General features: G+C 38.8%; 1 protein-coding gene across 3 annotated transcripts in view; it reads left to right on the top strand.

Annotated features, from left to right (window-relative positions):
- cdk18 (cyclin dependent kinase 18) overlaps positions 1–13,871 on the top strand; it is a 328,641-nt gene that overhangs the window by 225,316 nt on the left and 89,454 nt on the right. For all 3 annotated transcript variants that reach the window (XM_028797139.2, XM_051924616.1, XM_051924615.1), the window contains exons 4-5: positions 7,241–7,339; positions 8,016–8,072. In XM_028797139.2, the coding sequence (XP_028652972.1) occupies positions 7,241–7,339; positions 8,016–8,072 (156 nt within the window). The remainder of the gene's footprint in view (positions 1–7,240; positions 7,340–8,015; positions 8,073–13,871) is intronic.

Raw genomic sequence — 13,871 nt, 5'->3', positions numbered from 1 at the left:
AGATCTGTACATACCATAGTGCATGATGAATTGGGGTACTGTAAAGACTGTACAAGATGAGTACCCAGACAGCTTACTGATCTTCACAAGTCAACATCCCTCAGTGAATTTCCTTAGGTCTCACTCACTCTTCCCAAAAAAATCTCACCATGGCATTAATTGCCTTTATTTTTATATTTACCGTTGTACACAGGGCCGTCTTAACAGCATTATAGGCCCCCGGGGAAAGCAGTGCACTGGGGCTCCTACCTACACAAACACTCAGCAAGTCACAACATACATAGATTAGCATGGGTCCCATATGCTTGTGGGGCCACCTGGCAACTGCCAAGCGTGCCCATGCGTTAAGACGGACCTGCTTGTACAATGTATTTCAGGCAAAAACATGGACCTCTCCATGTATTTTTTTTTTTTGCTAATGCTTTTCACTTTTCTACAAGAACTCTTTTTATAAAATATGGTGAGTCAACCCAAAAAGTGCTATGATTTCCTCCTCCTTCATTCAGAGAAGAACCTCGAGTACTAGCAAACAGTGGTAGTAGAGTGCAATGTTACCTGATTTGATGACTCCTAGTGACAGCAAAAGAGACAAATAATAGTTGATCATCTGTGCAATTGTTTCTACTCAGGGTTGTCTCTCCTTTTAACATGTCATGTAATGCACAAAAATTATGTAATCGAGACACATCCTTAAGTAGAAATGTGTTTAAACTCTGATCAGTTATAGAATTTGGAATTCAGTACCACATCAGAAAGTAGCCTGTATCTGATCTAAAAGAAATCATTTATCATATGGCTTTCGGCTGATTATATATGATCGGCTGTTTAAATATGATCTGTGGAAAAATTAAAATCAGGTCTTATCACCGTTTTAGTGTAGACAACACAAATATTTCAGAATATGGGAGGAAGCTGGAGTGCCCTGAAGATAATCTAGGTAGACACAGGAAGAATGTGCACACTCTACACAGGTAGTGACTGAGCATGATAGTCAAATCCAGAATGTTTCTTTCATGTGTATGAACTGACTAGGTTAGTTGTGTGATTGACAGTAGTACTTGGGGAGCAACAAAACTAAGCTTGATGTTATTTTGGAGAAATTAGGTGAATATGATTAACAAATCTTTTGATATAAAGGGCCTATTCTTGTCAAAGTTGTTTAAATATTGTACTTTTTTAATGTTCTAGTCACTGTTCCACCATGTTACCCCTGTATTTGTGTAATACGCAATGAAAATTTTTGGCAACTACTATACAACAGAGAATTTAAGCTCAAACACTTTTCTGTTATGTATTTGAATATTTCATTCCAACTTCACTGATAGGGGCAAGTTTTCAAAAGCATTGTAACACTGAGTATTTACATAACTCCAGATTAATATTGTTCATTATTAATTACTGTTTGACAAACCCTTTCTGTTCCAGTGGTGTTGTGCACAACGGGGCTAAGTGAGAGAGACGTCACTAGAAAGCTCTTGTGGCGTTTAGAGGCAGTCCTTGAGTGTGCATTGAAGTTCTTCTTTCTCTGGCTGTAAAGAAACTGTTTCCAAAGGCCTTTGTAGTCCAGATGTTATAAGTTTGGAGCTGCCCAAAGGCAGTTACCACATTGCAACATGTGTGACCAGGAATGGATTGCGGTGCAATTCCATGTCAAAACATCTTTATAACTTAGCTTGTCCATGAATTGACAATTAACCTAACCAAGTTTTTATTCATAAAGAGCTTCTTCATCTGGATCTGGCCAGTAATTCTGGTGAGAATAGCAAGAGGCTGCTCATCATGGTACTAAAACTCAGTGACCTTGCGGCGAGGACAGTGCTTTGATAAAACTTAAAAGGTGCACTTGCTGTAAAGTGTGTGGTGTAGGCCATTTATCCTATCAGAGCACTTGCCTCCCAAATCCACAACAAAGGTTCAAGTCAAACTGTGGGTTGCTGAGACAGACTACATAAGTATGAGAATTAAATTGAAATTACAATTGCTATTACAATGTTGACATATAATATTTTCAAATAGATGGAATTCAGTGTTGTTCTGGGTGACAGCAGGTGTCCTCTCCTTGCATACTTATTTACTTCAGTACTGAATCACCAAATCATGGCTGAAGAGAGGTATAACAACAGACACCACAATACAGGCACTGCTGTGAAGTACACACACCAGATTTTTAAGATGTGCCTTTTGCTCCTACACAAACCGTGAGGGGAGTTTAGATTTTCACCTGAACGTTGTTATGCTGTCATTGTGTTTGTTGTGCTGCATTAAATTGCAGTTGTTGGCCTCTGCCTTCCACATGATAAAGCTTTTTACGAAAAATCAGAAAACGTGCAGCTTACCTGAATTTTCATCCTTTTTTAAATGAAAATAACTGCTGACAGTTTTTTAAACTGAGGGCTACGGCCCCATCGAGGTTGACATTAATAAAAACATCTATTTCAATTCTAAAGATTGCCTTTAAAATTGGATAGTTTTTAAATTAAAGTCTCTGAAAATGTTCTTCTATCTTTATATATAATACACTACAGTGGCTGTTCATTTGTCTGTCCAGGATTTTAAAGCACGTGTACAATACAATACAATACAGTTTATTTTTGTATAGCCCAAAATCACACAGGAAGTGCCGCAATGGGCTTTAACAGGCCCTGCCTTTTAACAGCCCCCCAGCCTTGACTCTCTAAGAAGAAAAGGAAAAACTCCCAAAAAAAACCTTGTAGGAAAAAATGGAAGAAACCTTGGGAAAGGCAGTTCAAAGAGAGACCCCTTTCCAGGTAGGTTGGGCGTGCAGTGGGTGTCAAAAGAAGGGGGTCAATACAATACAATACACAGAACAGGACAACCCTCAATACAGTATAAATAAAAATTTTTTAGAAGTAAAAAAATAAAAATTTTAGAAGTACGGAGCAGAATTTAACAGTAGATATCATATAATAAGATTTGGATATTTTTAGAGTCCTGGAGACCTCATCCATCGAGCTGCCTCCCCCATTTGGCCATTCCACGGCTGAAACAGTGCTGGGCCAGCCAATTCGATGAAAGGACCCCTCTTTCCCACGATTCCTGTGATCCTCCATCAGGGATGACTTTACTTTAGGCAGGCAAAACAACTTGGCAGGTGGGCCGTGGCACCAAGTGCCACATTTGAGTACCGAGAAGAGAAACAGAATAGGTGAGGGTTAGTATCCAATTATAACTATCGTGTTACTTTATGTTTTAGTGCTAATGACTAACAACAGAGATGCAGTCTGTACAGTTAATCAGCAGCTCTTGTCAGGATATGCTAAACTGAAGTAGTGAGTCTTCAGCTGGGATTTAAAAGCTGAGACCGAAGGGGCATCTCTTATAGTAGCAGGCAGACCATTGCACAGTTTAGGGGCCCTGTAACTAAAAGCTCGACCTCCCATTGTTTTTTTATTAATCCTTGGAACCATAAGCAGACCGGCATCTTGAGATCTTAATGTGCGCTCTGGTTTGTAAGCCATGATAAGTTCAGACAAGTAAGCCGGACCTTGGCCATTTAATGCTTTATATGTTAAAAGGAGGATTTTGAAATCTGCCCTAAACTTAACCGGGAGCCAGTGTAAGGATTTAAGAACTGGAGTTATTTGTTCGTATTTTCTTGTTCTTGTAATAATTCTTGCAGCCGCATTTTGGATTAACTTGAGGCTGTATAGAGAATATTTTGAACATCCAGTAAAAACCGCATTTCAGTAGTTAATCCTACTAGAGATAAATGCATGAATTAATTTCTCAGAATCCTGTTTATTTAGAAAGCGCCTTAATTTCCTAACATTTTTAAGATGGAAGAAACATGTTTTGGACAACTTTGTAATATGCACTTTAAATGACATGCTAGAGTCAAAGATAACTCCTAGATTGCGGGCTGATTCAGTAAAATTAATTGGGATTCCAACTGAGTTAAATGATGACAAAATATTGTTATGATCAGCGTCATTCCCTCCAACAATTAACATCTCTGTTTTATCTGTGTAGCTCGCAAAAGACCTATTGACCTGAAATTTGGTACACATATACTACGAGACGTCTACTATATGCTTTCAGGGTGATGATTGACCTCCAAGGTTATTCCTCTTTTTACTTTTATTTTATTTTATTTTATTGTACAATCAACTCTTGGCAGCGGCCAGCAGGGCGGCTCTGCAGTGCATACGTATGGGCGCCGTTCTCATCCCTACTACCTTCGCCGTCACTTCCCTTACCGCTTATCTTAAATCATTCTTGAGGCAGATTGAAGACTTAAGTGCCAGCTTAAGTGAAACATGTAGGAAAACGTACTAAGTAATTGCAACACAAACACTGACTTAATCAGTTTTAACGCGAAAAGATGCAGACGAAAGAAGAGAAGAAACGGGGTTCTAGGGTGGAGAAAAGAGGAGCTGCTCAGGAAGCAGCAAGAGTATCAACCTCTGAGCAAATGAATGCTAAATGTACAGAGAAAGAGTATGAAAACTAGGAATGCTCAAGTCAAGTGTATTCACTGCACATTATCGTGCAGTGTGCCGTTACTGGTTGTTAAATATAAATAATCCTATATCAATATACATTATGAGTAGCGTTGTGCACAAACAGCTCTCAGTTTCTACTCAAGGGAACAAAATAATGGGAACAAAGTGGAACTTACAGTAAAACGACACTACAGCTGAACCTGAGTCTCTGAGTCCAGCTGTGATTCGATTCCACAGCTCTTTCTCTCAGTGCTCCTGCTATGACACTCCACTCCTGTCTTTTCGAATCAAAGTCTTTCAAAGCTCACATTGACTTTGAGAGAACAGCCGCCTGTGACAACTTTCTGTGAAAGTGAGCATCTCACGTGAGTTCTCTCTTCTTCAATCCTTCCACTCACTTGAGCAGGCTGCTCAGAGCATCTGTCTGACTCTCTCAGGTCTAGTCAGCCAATATAATTTTGGCAAATTTGTTTTTTGTACCATTTATAGAGCAGTTTTAGAAATTGGAAGACTAAGGCAGAATAACATACAGTGAAAATGGAAATGAACAATTATTTATAATAAAATAAACATAAGCCTATCTAAAATTATTTTAGTATTGTTAATATAAATCAACAGCAGAAAGAATTTCAGATAGAGTTCCCAATTTCTGATAGCCTTCATCCCTCCTTTATAAATAAACACAGGACTAGGCAGAAGTTAAAAGCAGAACTGTGCTTAAAGTTATCAGAACTGGTTAGCCACCATTGACAATAATGAGTTTATAAAACATAAAGACACCAAACCTTTGAGTTATTTTCCTCTTTTTTTTTCCTCTTATATGTAACTTCAGTTAGTTTTCTTCTTCTTTTGATCTGGATTCACATGTAATTTCATAATTTTTGTAAATTAGAAATATGGAAATTTTAGGCTTTTAAAATTTTTTTTTAAATTATTTAATTATTTTTTTTTATTATTTATCAAACCATGCTACTGTTCTTACATTAAAAAAATAATTCATTAAAAAGTATTAGATATGCATTAAGAAAAAGTAAAAGACATACACAACCACAAAAAACTTAAAATCCCTAAGTGCGATGTTAGGGAGAGGGTGGAAGTTAAGAAATCTTACTTTTAGTTGTGCCTTCTTATAGTTCAGTATTTAACAATTTACGACTGAAAGAAAATGGGAATTCCTCAAAATATTTAAATTGCTGGAAGATAAAATTCTCTTCACCAGGAGGTTATCATGTGATGTTTAACCACATATGTGTCAATAGTCTGCTGTAGGTAAGCATTTGCTTGAATGAACAGGTCAACTATTAAATCATGCAGTGTGACTACTGTTGGCAGTAACCAAGATCCAAGATCATGTTCCACTTCACAGCATTGGCTTTATATTAGTGAGAATTCTAATCAGAAGGTACAATGTTTGAAGAGGCCTTGACTTGAAGTCTAGAAACTCCCGTTTTAGGCTCTTCTGTTAACGATGCCTGAGAAAGATGAAATTTATGATACCTGCTTTTTATTTAAAACACTCACAGACAGTTCAAAGAACAAAATTGTTAATATTTGGAAAGTTTGTGTGGGTAAATTTAAATTTATTACAGTAGTACAAATTCCTTGGATTATCACTTACAAGCAAAACATGCACAATGCCACTGTTAAAAACTCTAATGTCAGGCAGTCGATAAATGTACAACTTCACTTACATCCATAAATTAAACAAAATCTAAAGCATTAATTGCCACTATTTGTTGCAGAGTGGATCGCATCAAACTGCAGGCCTCTAAATGTAGTTGAAGATAAAGGGTTGAGACACATCATTCAGTGAGGTCTGACAATTCCTACATGTTACCTTCACTTAGAACAATTGTGTCATGTATCAAGGATTTATGTGACAGGCACTAGTCTTCTCAGTTTAATCAGCTAAGAAGTTCGACAGCAGTTACAGGGGACTACTGGACATTGCTGAACCACCTTGGTTAAACTTGCAATTGATTGAGATTGATCGAGGGACGTATTGTGATTAATTACATTTAAAAATGTTTATTTAACAGCCCTATTATGCAAAGTTTGTGCTAAAACAATACAAATACATTCAACTGGCTAGGGAACCAGGAAGCATTGCTTTGTGCTTGAGCTTAAACTTATTTTGTTTTTATTATATTTGTTCTTTGTATAGTGATCATGCAGATGGGATCATCATTATGTGAATTCACATAAGCCTTAAGTGTTGACATAATGGACACCATATTTTATATACTCTAGTCTTTGTGCTGTTTTGTGTGAATAGTACTATGGCCGTAAGATAGTGAAACTATACTTGATTAGAATTCTGAGGAAGTCTTTTGGTTCTCATTTTTGGGTTACATCTCTGGTTATGAACTTACATACGTAACAAATATGAATACAAATAACAACTTTGAACTTACCTTGTATTTAGTAAACTTATTGGTGCAACAATATACTCTAAAGAATTAGTTTAAGACAACATGATAGGCTCCAGTTTCCCGCAAACCTGAACTGAAAAAAGTCAGTACAAAAATTAAACAAAAGCATCACCGTCTTTGTAAAAACATAGCCAAAATATTTACATTGCATGATGGAAAGTCACATTAGATTGATATTAAGAAGAGTTAATACATGATTTGACATTATACCTCCTGCACTGGCAGCAGACTGTTTTCACTAAGCTAGAGAATCTTTGAGGTTGAATTTCTTAAATTAGATTTAGTGTCCAGTCTTTTGCAGCCTGGGTATATGTAACGTCTACAGCCAAAATCTTTCCTCTGCAGGTAGACAATCGACTCCCAAAAGAATTCCTACAAAAAATCCAGTTGGATTGCCCTCCTGACCCAAAACCCCTCAGCAGGATGTCCCGCAGGGCCTCTCTGGTAAGCATAAAACACTTCACAGCCATAATGTTTTCTTTCACTAGAAGCTAATTTGCAGCTTTAATGATTCTAAATCTTTTGGCTCCAAAGGGCCAAGGTGAGGTGAAGTAGTCTGCTTTTCACTTAAACCTGTAAAGTGAGCATGGGGCTTTCACTCATTAATAATCTGTAAAATTCAGTTGTAATACATGAAAAGAAGTCCTCTGTAGAATTAGAAATGGTTGGTTATATAATGTTAAAAAAGGAGAGTTGGGGGACCATAGGCATTAACAACGTATTAACCTTCCAATTACATACAAAGCAAAATAACATTAGGCAATCATTAAGCATGGAAAGCTGGTTATTAGCAAATTGCAATAATATGTTTTACTGATAAAGTTTCACAAGGCAAAAGAACATTTATTATGCTGTCTTTTTAATAAGTCAGTAATTGGCCACTAATGGACGCTAATGAGTAATAGTGCATAATTGAAAACAGCAATACTTGCTGACAACAGCCTTTGTTTTTTAATTTGTTCACATTGGCCAGCATTTTAGTCTTGGAGACAATTTATTTTTAACTGGATAATGCTGTTTTTTGTTCTTAATACATCAGAACTAATGAACCTGTTTAATTTATTGTTGCAGTGGATATTTTTATTGCAATCCTCATGTTCTTCTCTCTATTTATTTACAGTCTGACATTGGTTTTGGGAAACTGGAGACTTATGTTAAATTAGACAAGCTTGGAGAGGTAAGCATCAGATTTTTGCAAACTACTGCATTTGTTAGTTTAGTAACAATTAAACCTGAAATTGGTGAATAATTTTGTTAATTAAAATAAATATCTGTCTCAGCAATGCATTTAAATTAGTTTTATATTATTACACTTTCTCATACATAGTAAGGAGCAAGAAGACAATTACAATTCTGGTTTAAAGCTGTGGGCCACTTGAAAGACACTGCATGGTTACACAATACAGAGGCAAACCACAATGTCTGGTGTGAATATACTGAACTACACTTACCTGTAAATATTGCTTGGTCCAATTTTTAAACAAATAGTTTTAATGACTGGGAATATTCACTTCTACCTTTCTGCACAAGTGCTGCACACATTCAAAAAGGAGCCCTCCCCAATTTATGCTTCTTCATCGGCTTTCTAAATTCTACTCTGAATTGCACAGATGACATCAAAAGCAGCACTGCTCCCTGTCCGCCAACAAGCATCTAATCTACTGATGAATTTTTAATTAGGCTTATTACTCAATGATTAAAAGCTCATTCAGTGCAATCTAAAAGACATAGTGGGTTATAAAGACATGATTTTGATAAGCTACAGTTCCATCAGAAAGAAAACAGACTCCTTCACATTTTTCGCATTTTGTCATGTTGCAGCCTTATGCTAAAATTGTTTTAATTCATTTTTTTTTCTCCAATCAAACAATGCTTAATACTCCAGAATGATGAAGTGAAAACAGGAAACATTTAGGAATACCTGCAAACTTAACAAAAATAAAAACCTGAACTATTCCATTGACACAAATATTCGGACCCCTTGCTTTGACACTTGAAATCCAGCTTAGGTGCATTCCCATTCTGTTGATCATCGTTGAGGTGTTTCTACACCTTGTTTGGTGTTCACCTGCGGTTAATTCATTTGATTGGACATCATTAGGATAGTGACACACTTGTCTACAGAAGTTCACACGGCACAGTTGACAATGTATTTCAGAGCAACAATCAGCCATGACGTCTCAGGAGTTGCCTGCAGAGCTTAGTGACAGAATTGTGTCAAAGAAGAAATATGGGGATGGCTACAACAAATTTCAGCAGCACTGAAGTTTCCCAAGAATACAGTGCACCCATAATTCTTTAATGGAATAAGTTTTGAATAACCACGGCCCTTCACAGAGTTGGCCACCTGGCAAAATTGAGCAATGGTGACTCTGGCTGAGCTCCAAAGAACCTTTGTGGAGATGGGAGAAACTTCTAAACAGACTTTATAGAAGAGTGACTCAATGACACATGAAAGCACCTTTGGAGTTTGCAAAAAGACACCTAATGGACTCTCAGACTATAAGAAACAAGATTATTTTGTCTGATGAAAGTACGTTTGCCCTGTTTGGTCTCAATTCTAAGTATCTTGTATGGAGGACAACAGGCAATGCTCATAACTTGTGCAATGCCATTCCAATGGTAATGCAGGGTGGTGGCATGTTTTGTTTTGTTTTTTTTTTTTCAGTGGCACTAACTGGAAGACTAGTCAGGGCTGAGAGAAAGCTAAGCGAAGCAAAGTACAGTGATATCCATCATGAAAACCTTCTCCAGAGTGCCATGGACCTCAGACTGGGACAAAGATTCACCTTCCAAAAGGACAGTGACCCTTAGCACAAAGCAAAGACAATGCAGCAGTGGCTTAGGGTCAACTCTGTGAATGTTCTTGGGTGACCCTGGCAGAGCCCAAGCTTGATCCCAATCAAACATCTCTGGAAAGACCTGAAAATAGCTGTCCACTGATGGTCTCCATTCAACCTGAAAGTCCTTGAGAGGATCTGCAGAAAAGAATGGCAGAAAACCTAAAAATCCAGATGTGTGCAAAGCTTGTCAAGTCATACCCTAGAAGATTCCAGATAACAATCACTGTCAAAGGTGCTTCAAAGAAGTGCTGAGTAAAGGGTCTGAGTACTTGTTTCAATGTGATAGTTTGTTTTGTTTTTTTTTTAATAAATTTGCAAAGATTTCTTGAACCTTGTTTTTGCTTTGTCTTTCTGGGGTTTGAGTGTTACTTGCTGAGGGGCAAAATGAATTGAAATGATTTTAACATAAGGCTGCAACATAATAAAATGTATAAAAAGTGAAGGGTCTGAATACTTTCTGAAGGCATCATATATTATTTCTGAACTTTACCAAGCAAATTGCCCTTCCTTTGTACAATATGTACAGTTTATTTTATGCTTTTTGTCAGTGTTGTAGTATTTTCGACTGCTGTTCCTTGATAAATGGTAGCTTCACGGAATGTGAAGGCCTAGCTGGATGCCTATCTGTCTTCTAGCAGATGATGTACAGACAATGGTGCAGAGTAAAGGCAGCAATAGGTTTGTGTTGTATAGAAAGCTGGCGCTGCTGTTTTTTATTGTAGCTATTTGTTCACTGATCATTAAATTTTAACTTTTAATAAAATCAGCAGCAAATATTGTAATTCATGAGTTACTGAGATATCTAATCTTAGCCAAGCACTTGTAAAAACAAATTGTTTTGTTTCATAAAGTGACTTTTACAATAAACTATGAATATTAGGTATAATTAGATTTGTTCATAAATGTTTAAAGGATAAATTTACTTACGAAAACAGTCCAGAATGGAACCTGAATCCTTCTGGCTGAGACTCTAGTTTGCATAGTTTGCCTTTAGCATAATGGCAGTAAACAGTTGTATATTCCCTCTTAGTAGTAATATGGAAATGCCTCTTAGTAAACTGGTAAGATTAGATCAGCCAGTATTGCGTAAGTCAGTGTATCCATTTCACCCGGGCTCAATGGATAGTGGGGTCAAGTCAAACAACAGTAAGCAGTAAAGAGGTCATATTGCTTAGTCCACAGCAGTCCTAAGTAAATGGTTTTTTTTTCCTGATCAGCATCAAACAACAAAAGACCTCTCTTTTGAGAGATAAAATGTTCTTAAAAAGAGCACACACTCCTTTGCAATTTTGGCATAATTAATTTAAGCATATCTGACCTCCACCTAGCCCTTACAAAGTCCTAATATCAAGTAAGAAAATTCTACTGTGTCGTTATTAAAGTTTGCTTACACATTGGTTCAACTTGTCTCATAGGCCTTCAAGCAATTAAATTATCACCCACCCATCAGTTTAAGGTTAAGGGGACTCCAGCATCATAGGAATAGGAATCAAGCATAGGAATCAAGACAGAAAACAATGCTAGATGGGGCACCAACTCATCCCTGAGCATAGTGACATACACAACTACACTCATTCATACAGAGACTATTTAGAGTTGTCAAGCAAGATGTAATCACATTACATCACCATTAGATAGATAGATAGATAGATAGATAGATAGATAGATAGATAGATAGATAGATAGATAGATAGATAGATAGATAGATAGATAGATAGATACTTTATTAATCCCAATGGGAAATTCACATTCTTCAGCAGCAGCATACTGATACAATAAATAATATTAAATTAAAGAATGATAATAATGCAGGTGAAAAACAGACAATAACTATGTATAATGTTAAATGTTAACGTTTACCCCCCCAAGGGGTGGAATTAAAGAGTCGCATAGTTTGGGGGAGGAACAATCTCCTCAATCTGTCAGTGGAGCAAGACAGTGACAGCAGTCTGTCGCTGAAGCTGCTCTTCTGTCTGGAGATGATACTATTAAGTGGATGCAGTGGATTCTCCATAATTGATAGGAGCCTGCTGAGCGCCCTTCGCTCTGCCACAGATGTTAAACTGTCCAGCTCCATGCCAACAATAGATCTTGCCCTCCTCACCAGTTTGTCCAGGCGTGAGGCATCTTTCCTCTTAATGCTGCCTCCCCAGCACACCACTGCGTAGAAGAGGGCGCTCGCCACAACTGTTTGATAGAACATCTGCAGCATCTTATTGCAGATGTTGAAGGATGCCAGCCTTCTAAGGTAGTATAACCGGCTCTGTCCTTTCTTGCACAGCGCATCAGTATTGGCAGTCCAGTCTAATTTATCATCCAGCTGCACTCCCAGATATTTATAGGTCTGCACCATCTGCACACAGTCACCTTTGATGATCACTGGGTCTATGAGGGGTCTGGGCCTCCTAAAATCCACCACCAGCTCCTTGGTTTTGCTGGTGTTCAGGTGTAGGTGGTTTGAGTCGCACCATTTAACAAAGTCATTGATTAGGTCCCTATACTCCTCCTCCAGCCCATTCCTGATGCAGCCCACGATAGCAGTGTCATCAGCGAACTTTTGCACATGGCAGGACTCCGAGTTGTATTGGAAGTCCGATGTATATAGGCTGAACAGGACCGGAGAAAGTACAGTCCCCTGTGGCGCTCCTGTGTTGCTGACCACAATGTCAGACGTGCAGTTCCCAAGACGCACAGGTCTGTCTTTAAGATAGTCCACGATCCATGCCACTAGGTATGAATCTAATCCCATCTCTGTCAGCTTGTCCCTAAGGAGCAGAGGTTGGATTGTGTTGAAGGCGCTAGAGAAGTCTAGAAACATAATTCTTACAGCACCACTGCCTCTGTCCAAGTGAGAGAGGGATCGGTGTAGCATATAGATGATGGCATCCTCTGCTCCCACCTTCTCCTGATATGCAAACTGCAGAGGGTCAAGGGCGTGTTGAACCTGTGGCCTAAGGTGGTGAAGCAGCAGCCTCTCCATGGTCTTCATCACATGTGATGTCAGAGCAACAGGCCGAAAGTCATTCAGCTCACTAGGACGTGATACCTTTGGGACTGGGGTGATACAAGATGTTTTCCAAAGCCTCGGGACTCTCCCCTGTTCCAGGCTCAGGTTGAAGATGCACTGTAGAGGACCCCCCAGCTCCGATGCACAGACCTTCAGCAGTCGTGGCGATACTCCATCTGGACCCGCTGCTTTGCTGGCACGAAGTCTCCTCAGCTCTCTGCTCACTTGCGCTGTTGTAATTATGGGTGGGGATGTCTTTCCTATGCTGGCATCAGCAGAAGGATGTGTGGAGGGTGCAATACTCCGAGGTGAGAGTGAGAGTGGGTTAGGGTGGTCAAACCTGTTAAAGAAGTTGTTCATTTGGTTTGCTCTCTTCACATCTCTCTCGATGGTGGTACCCCGCTTCGAGCTGCAGCCAGTGATGATCTTCATCCCATCCCACACTTCCTTCATGCTGTTATTCTGCAACTTCTGCTCCAGCTTTCTCCTGTACTGCTCCTTCGCCGCCCTGAGCTGCACTCGGAGTTCCTTCTGCACGCGCTTGAGCTCATGCTGATCACCGTCTTTAAAAGCCCTTTTCTTCTGGTTCAAAAGGCCCTTGATGTCACTTGTAATCCATGGCTTGTTGTTAGCATAGCAGCGTACTGTTCTTACTGGAACTACAATGTCCATACAGAAGTTGATGTAGTCAGTAGTACAGTCAACAACTTCCTCAATGTTCTCACTATGAGATCCCTGCAGGATATCCCAGTCTGTAGTTCCAAAACATTCTCTCAGAGCATTCTCAGCCTCTGGGGTCCACTTCCTGAATGATCGTGTGGTTACAGGTAGGACTCTAACTTTTGGTTTATGGTGAGGCTGAAGCAGAACCAGGTTATGATCTGCTTTCCCAAGCGCAGGCAGCGGGGTGGCGCTATATGCGTCTTTAACGTTTGCATACAGTAAATCAATAGTGTTATTTCATTACATCTTGCCTGAAGAAGGGGCCTGAGTTTCCTCGAAAGCTTGCATATTGTAATCTTTTTAGTTAGCCAATAAAAGGTGTCATTTTGCTTGGCTTTTCTCTACATTCATAATGGCTAACATGGTACAACACCCTAGTACTAGAGTTGTCAATTAAACTAAC

The sequence above is a fragment of the Erpetoichthys calabaricus genome, chromosome 3 (genome assembly GCF_900747795.2).
Source record: "Erpetoichthys calabaricus chromosome 3, fErpCal1.3, whole genome shotgun sequence".
Taxonomy (NCBI): domain Eukaryota; kingdom Metazoa; phylum Chordata; class Cladistia; order Polypteriformes; family Polypteridae; genus Erpetoichthys; species Erpetoichthys calabaricus.
Note: the sequence above shows the minus strand (reverse complement) of the source record. Positions and strands in the feature narration are given on the sequence as shown.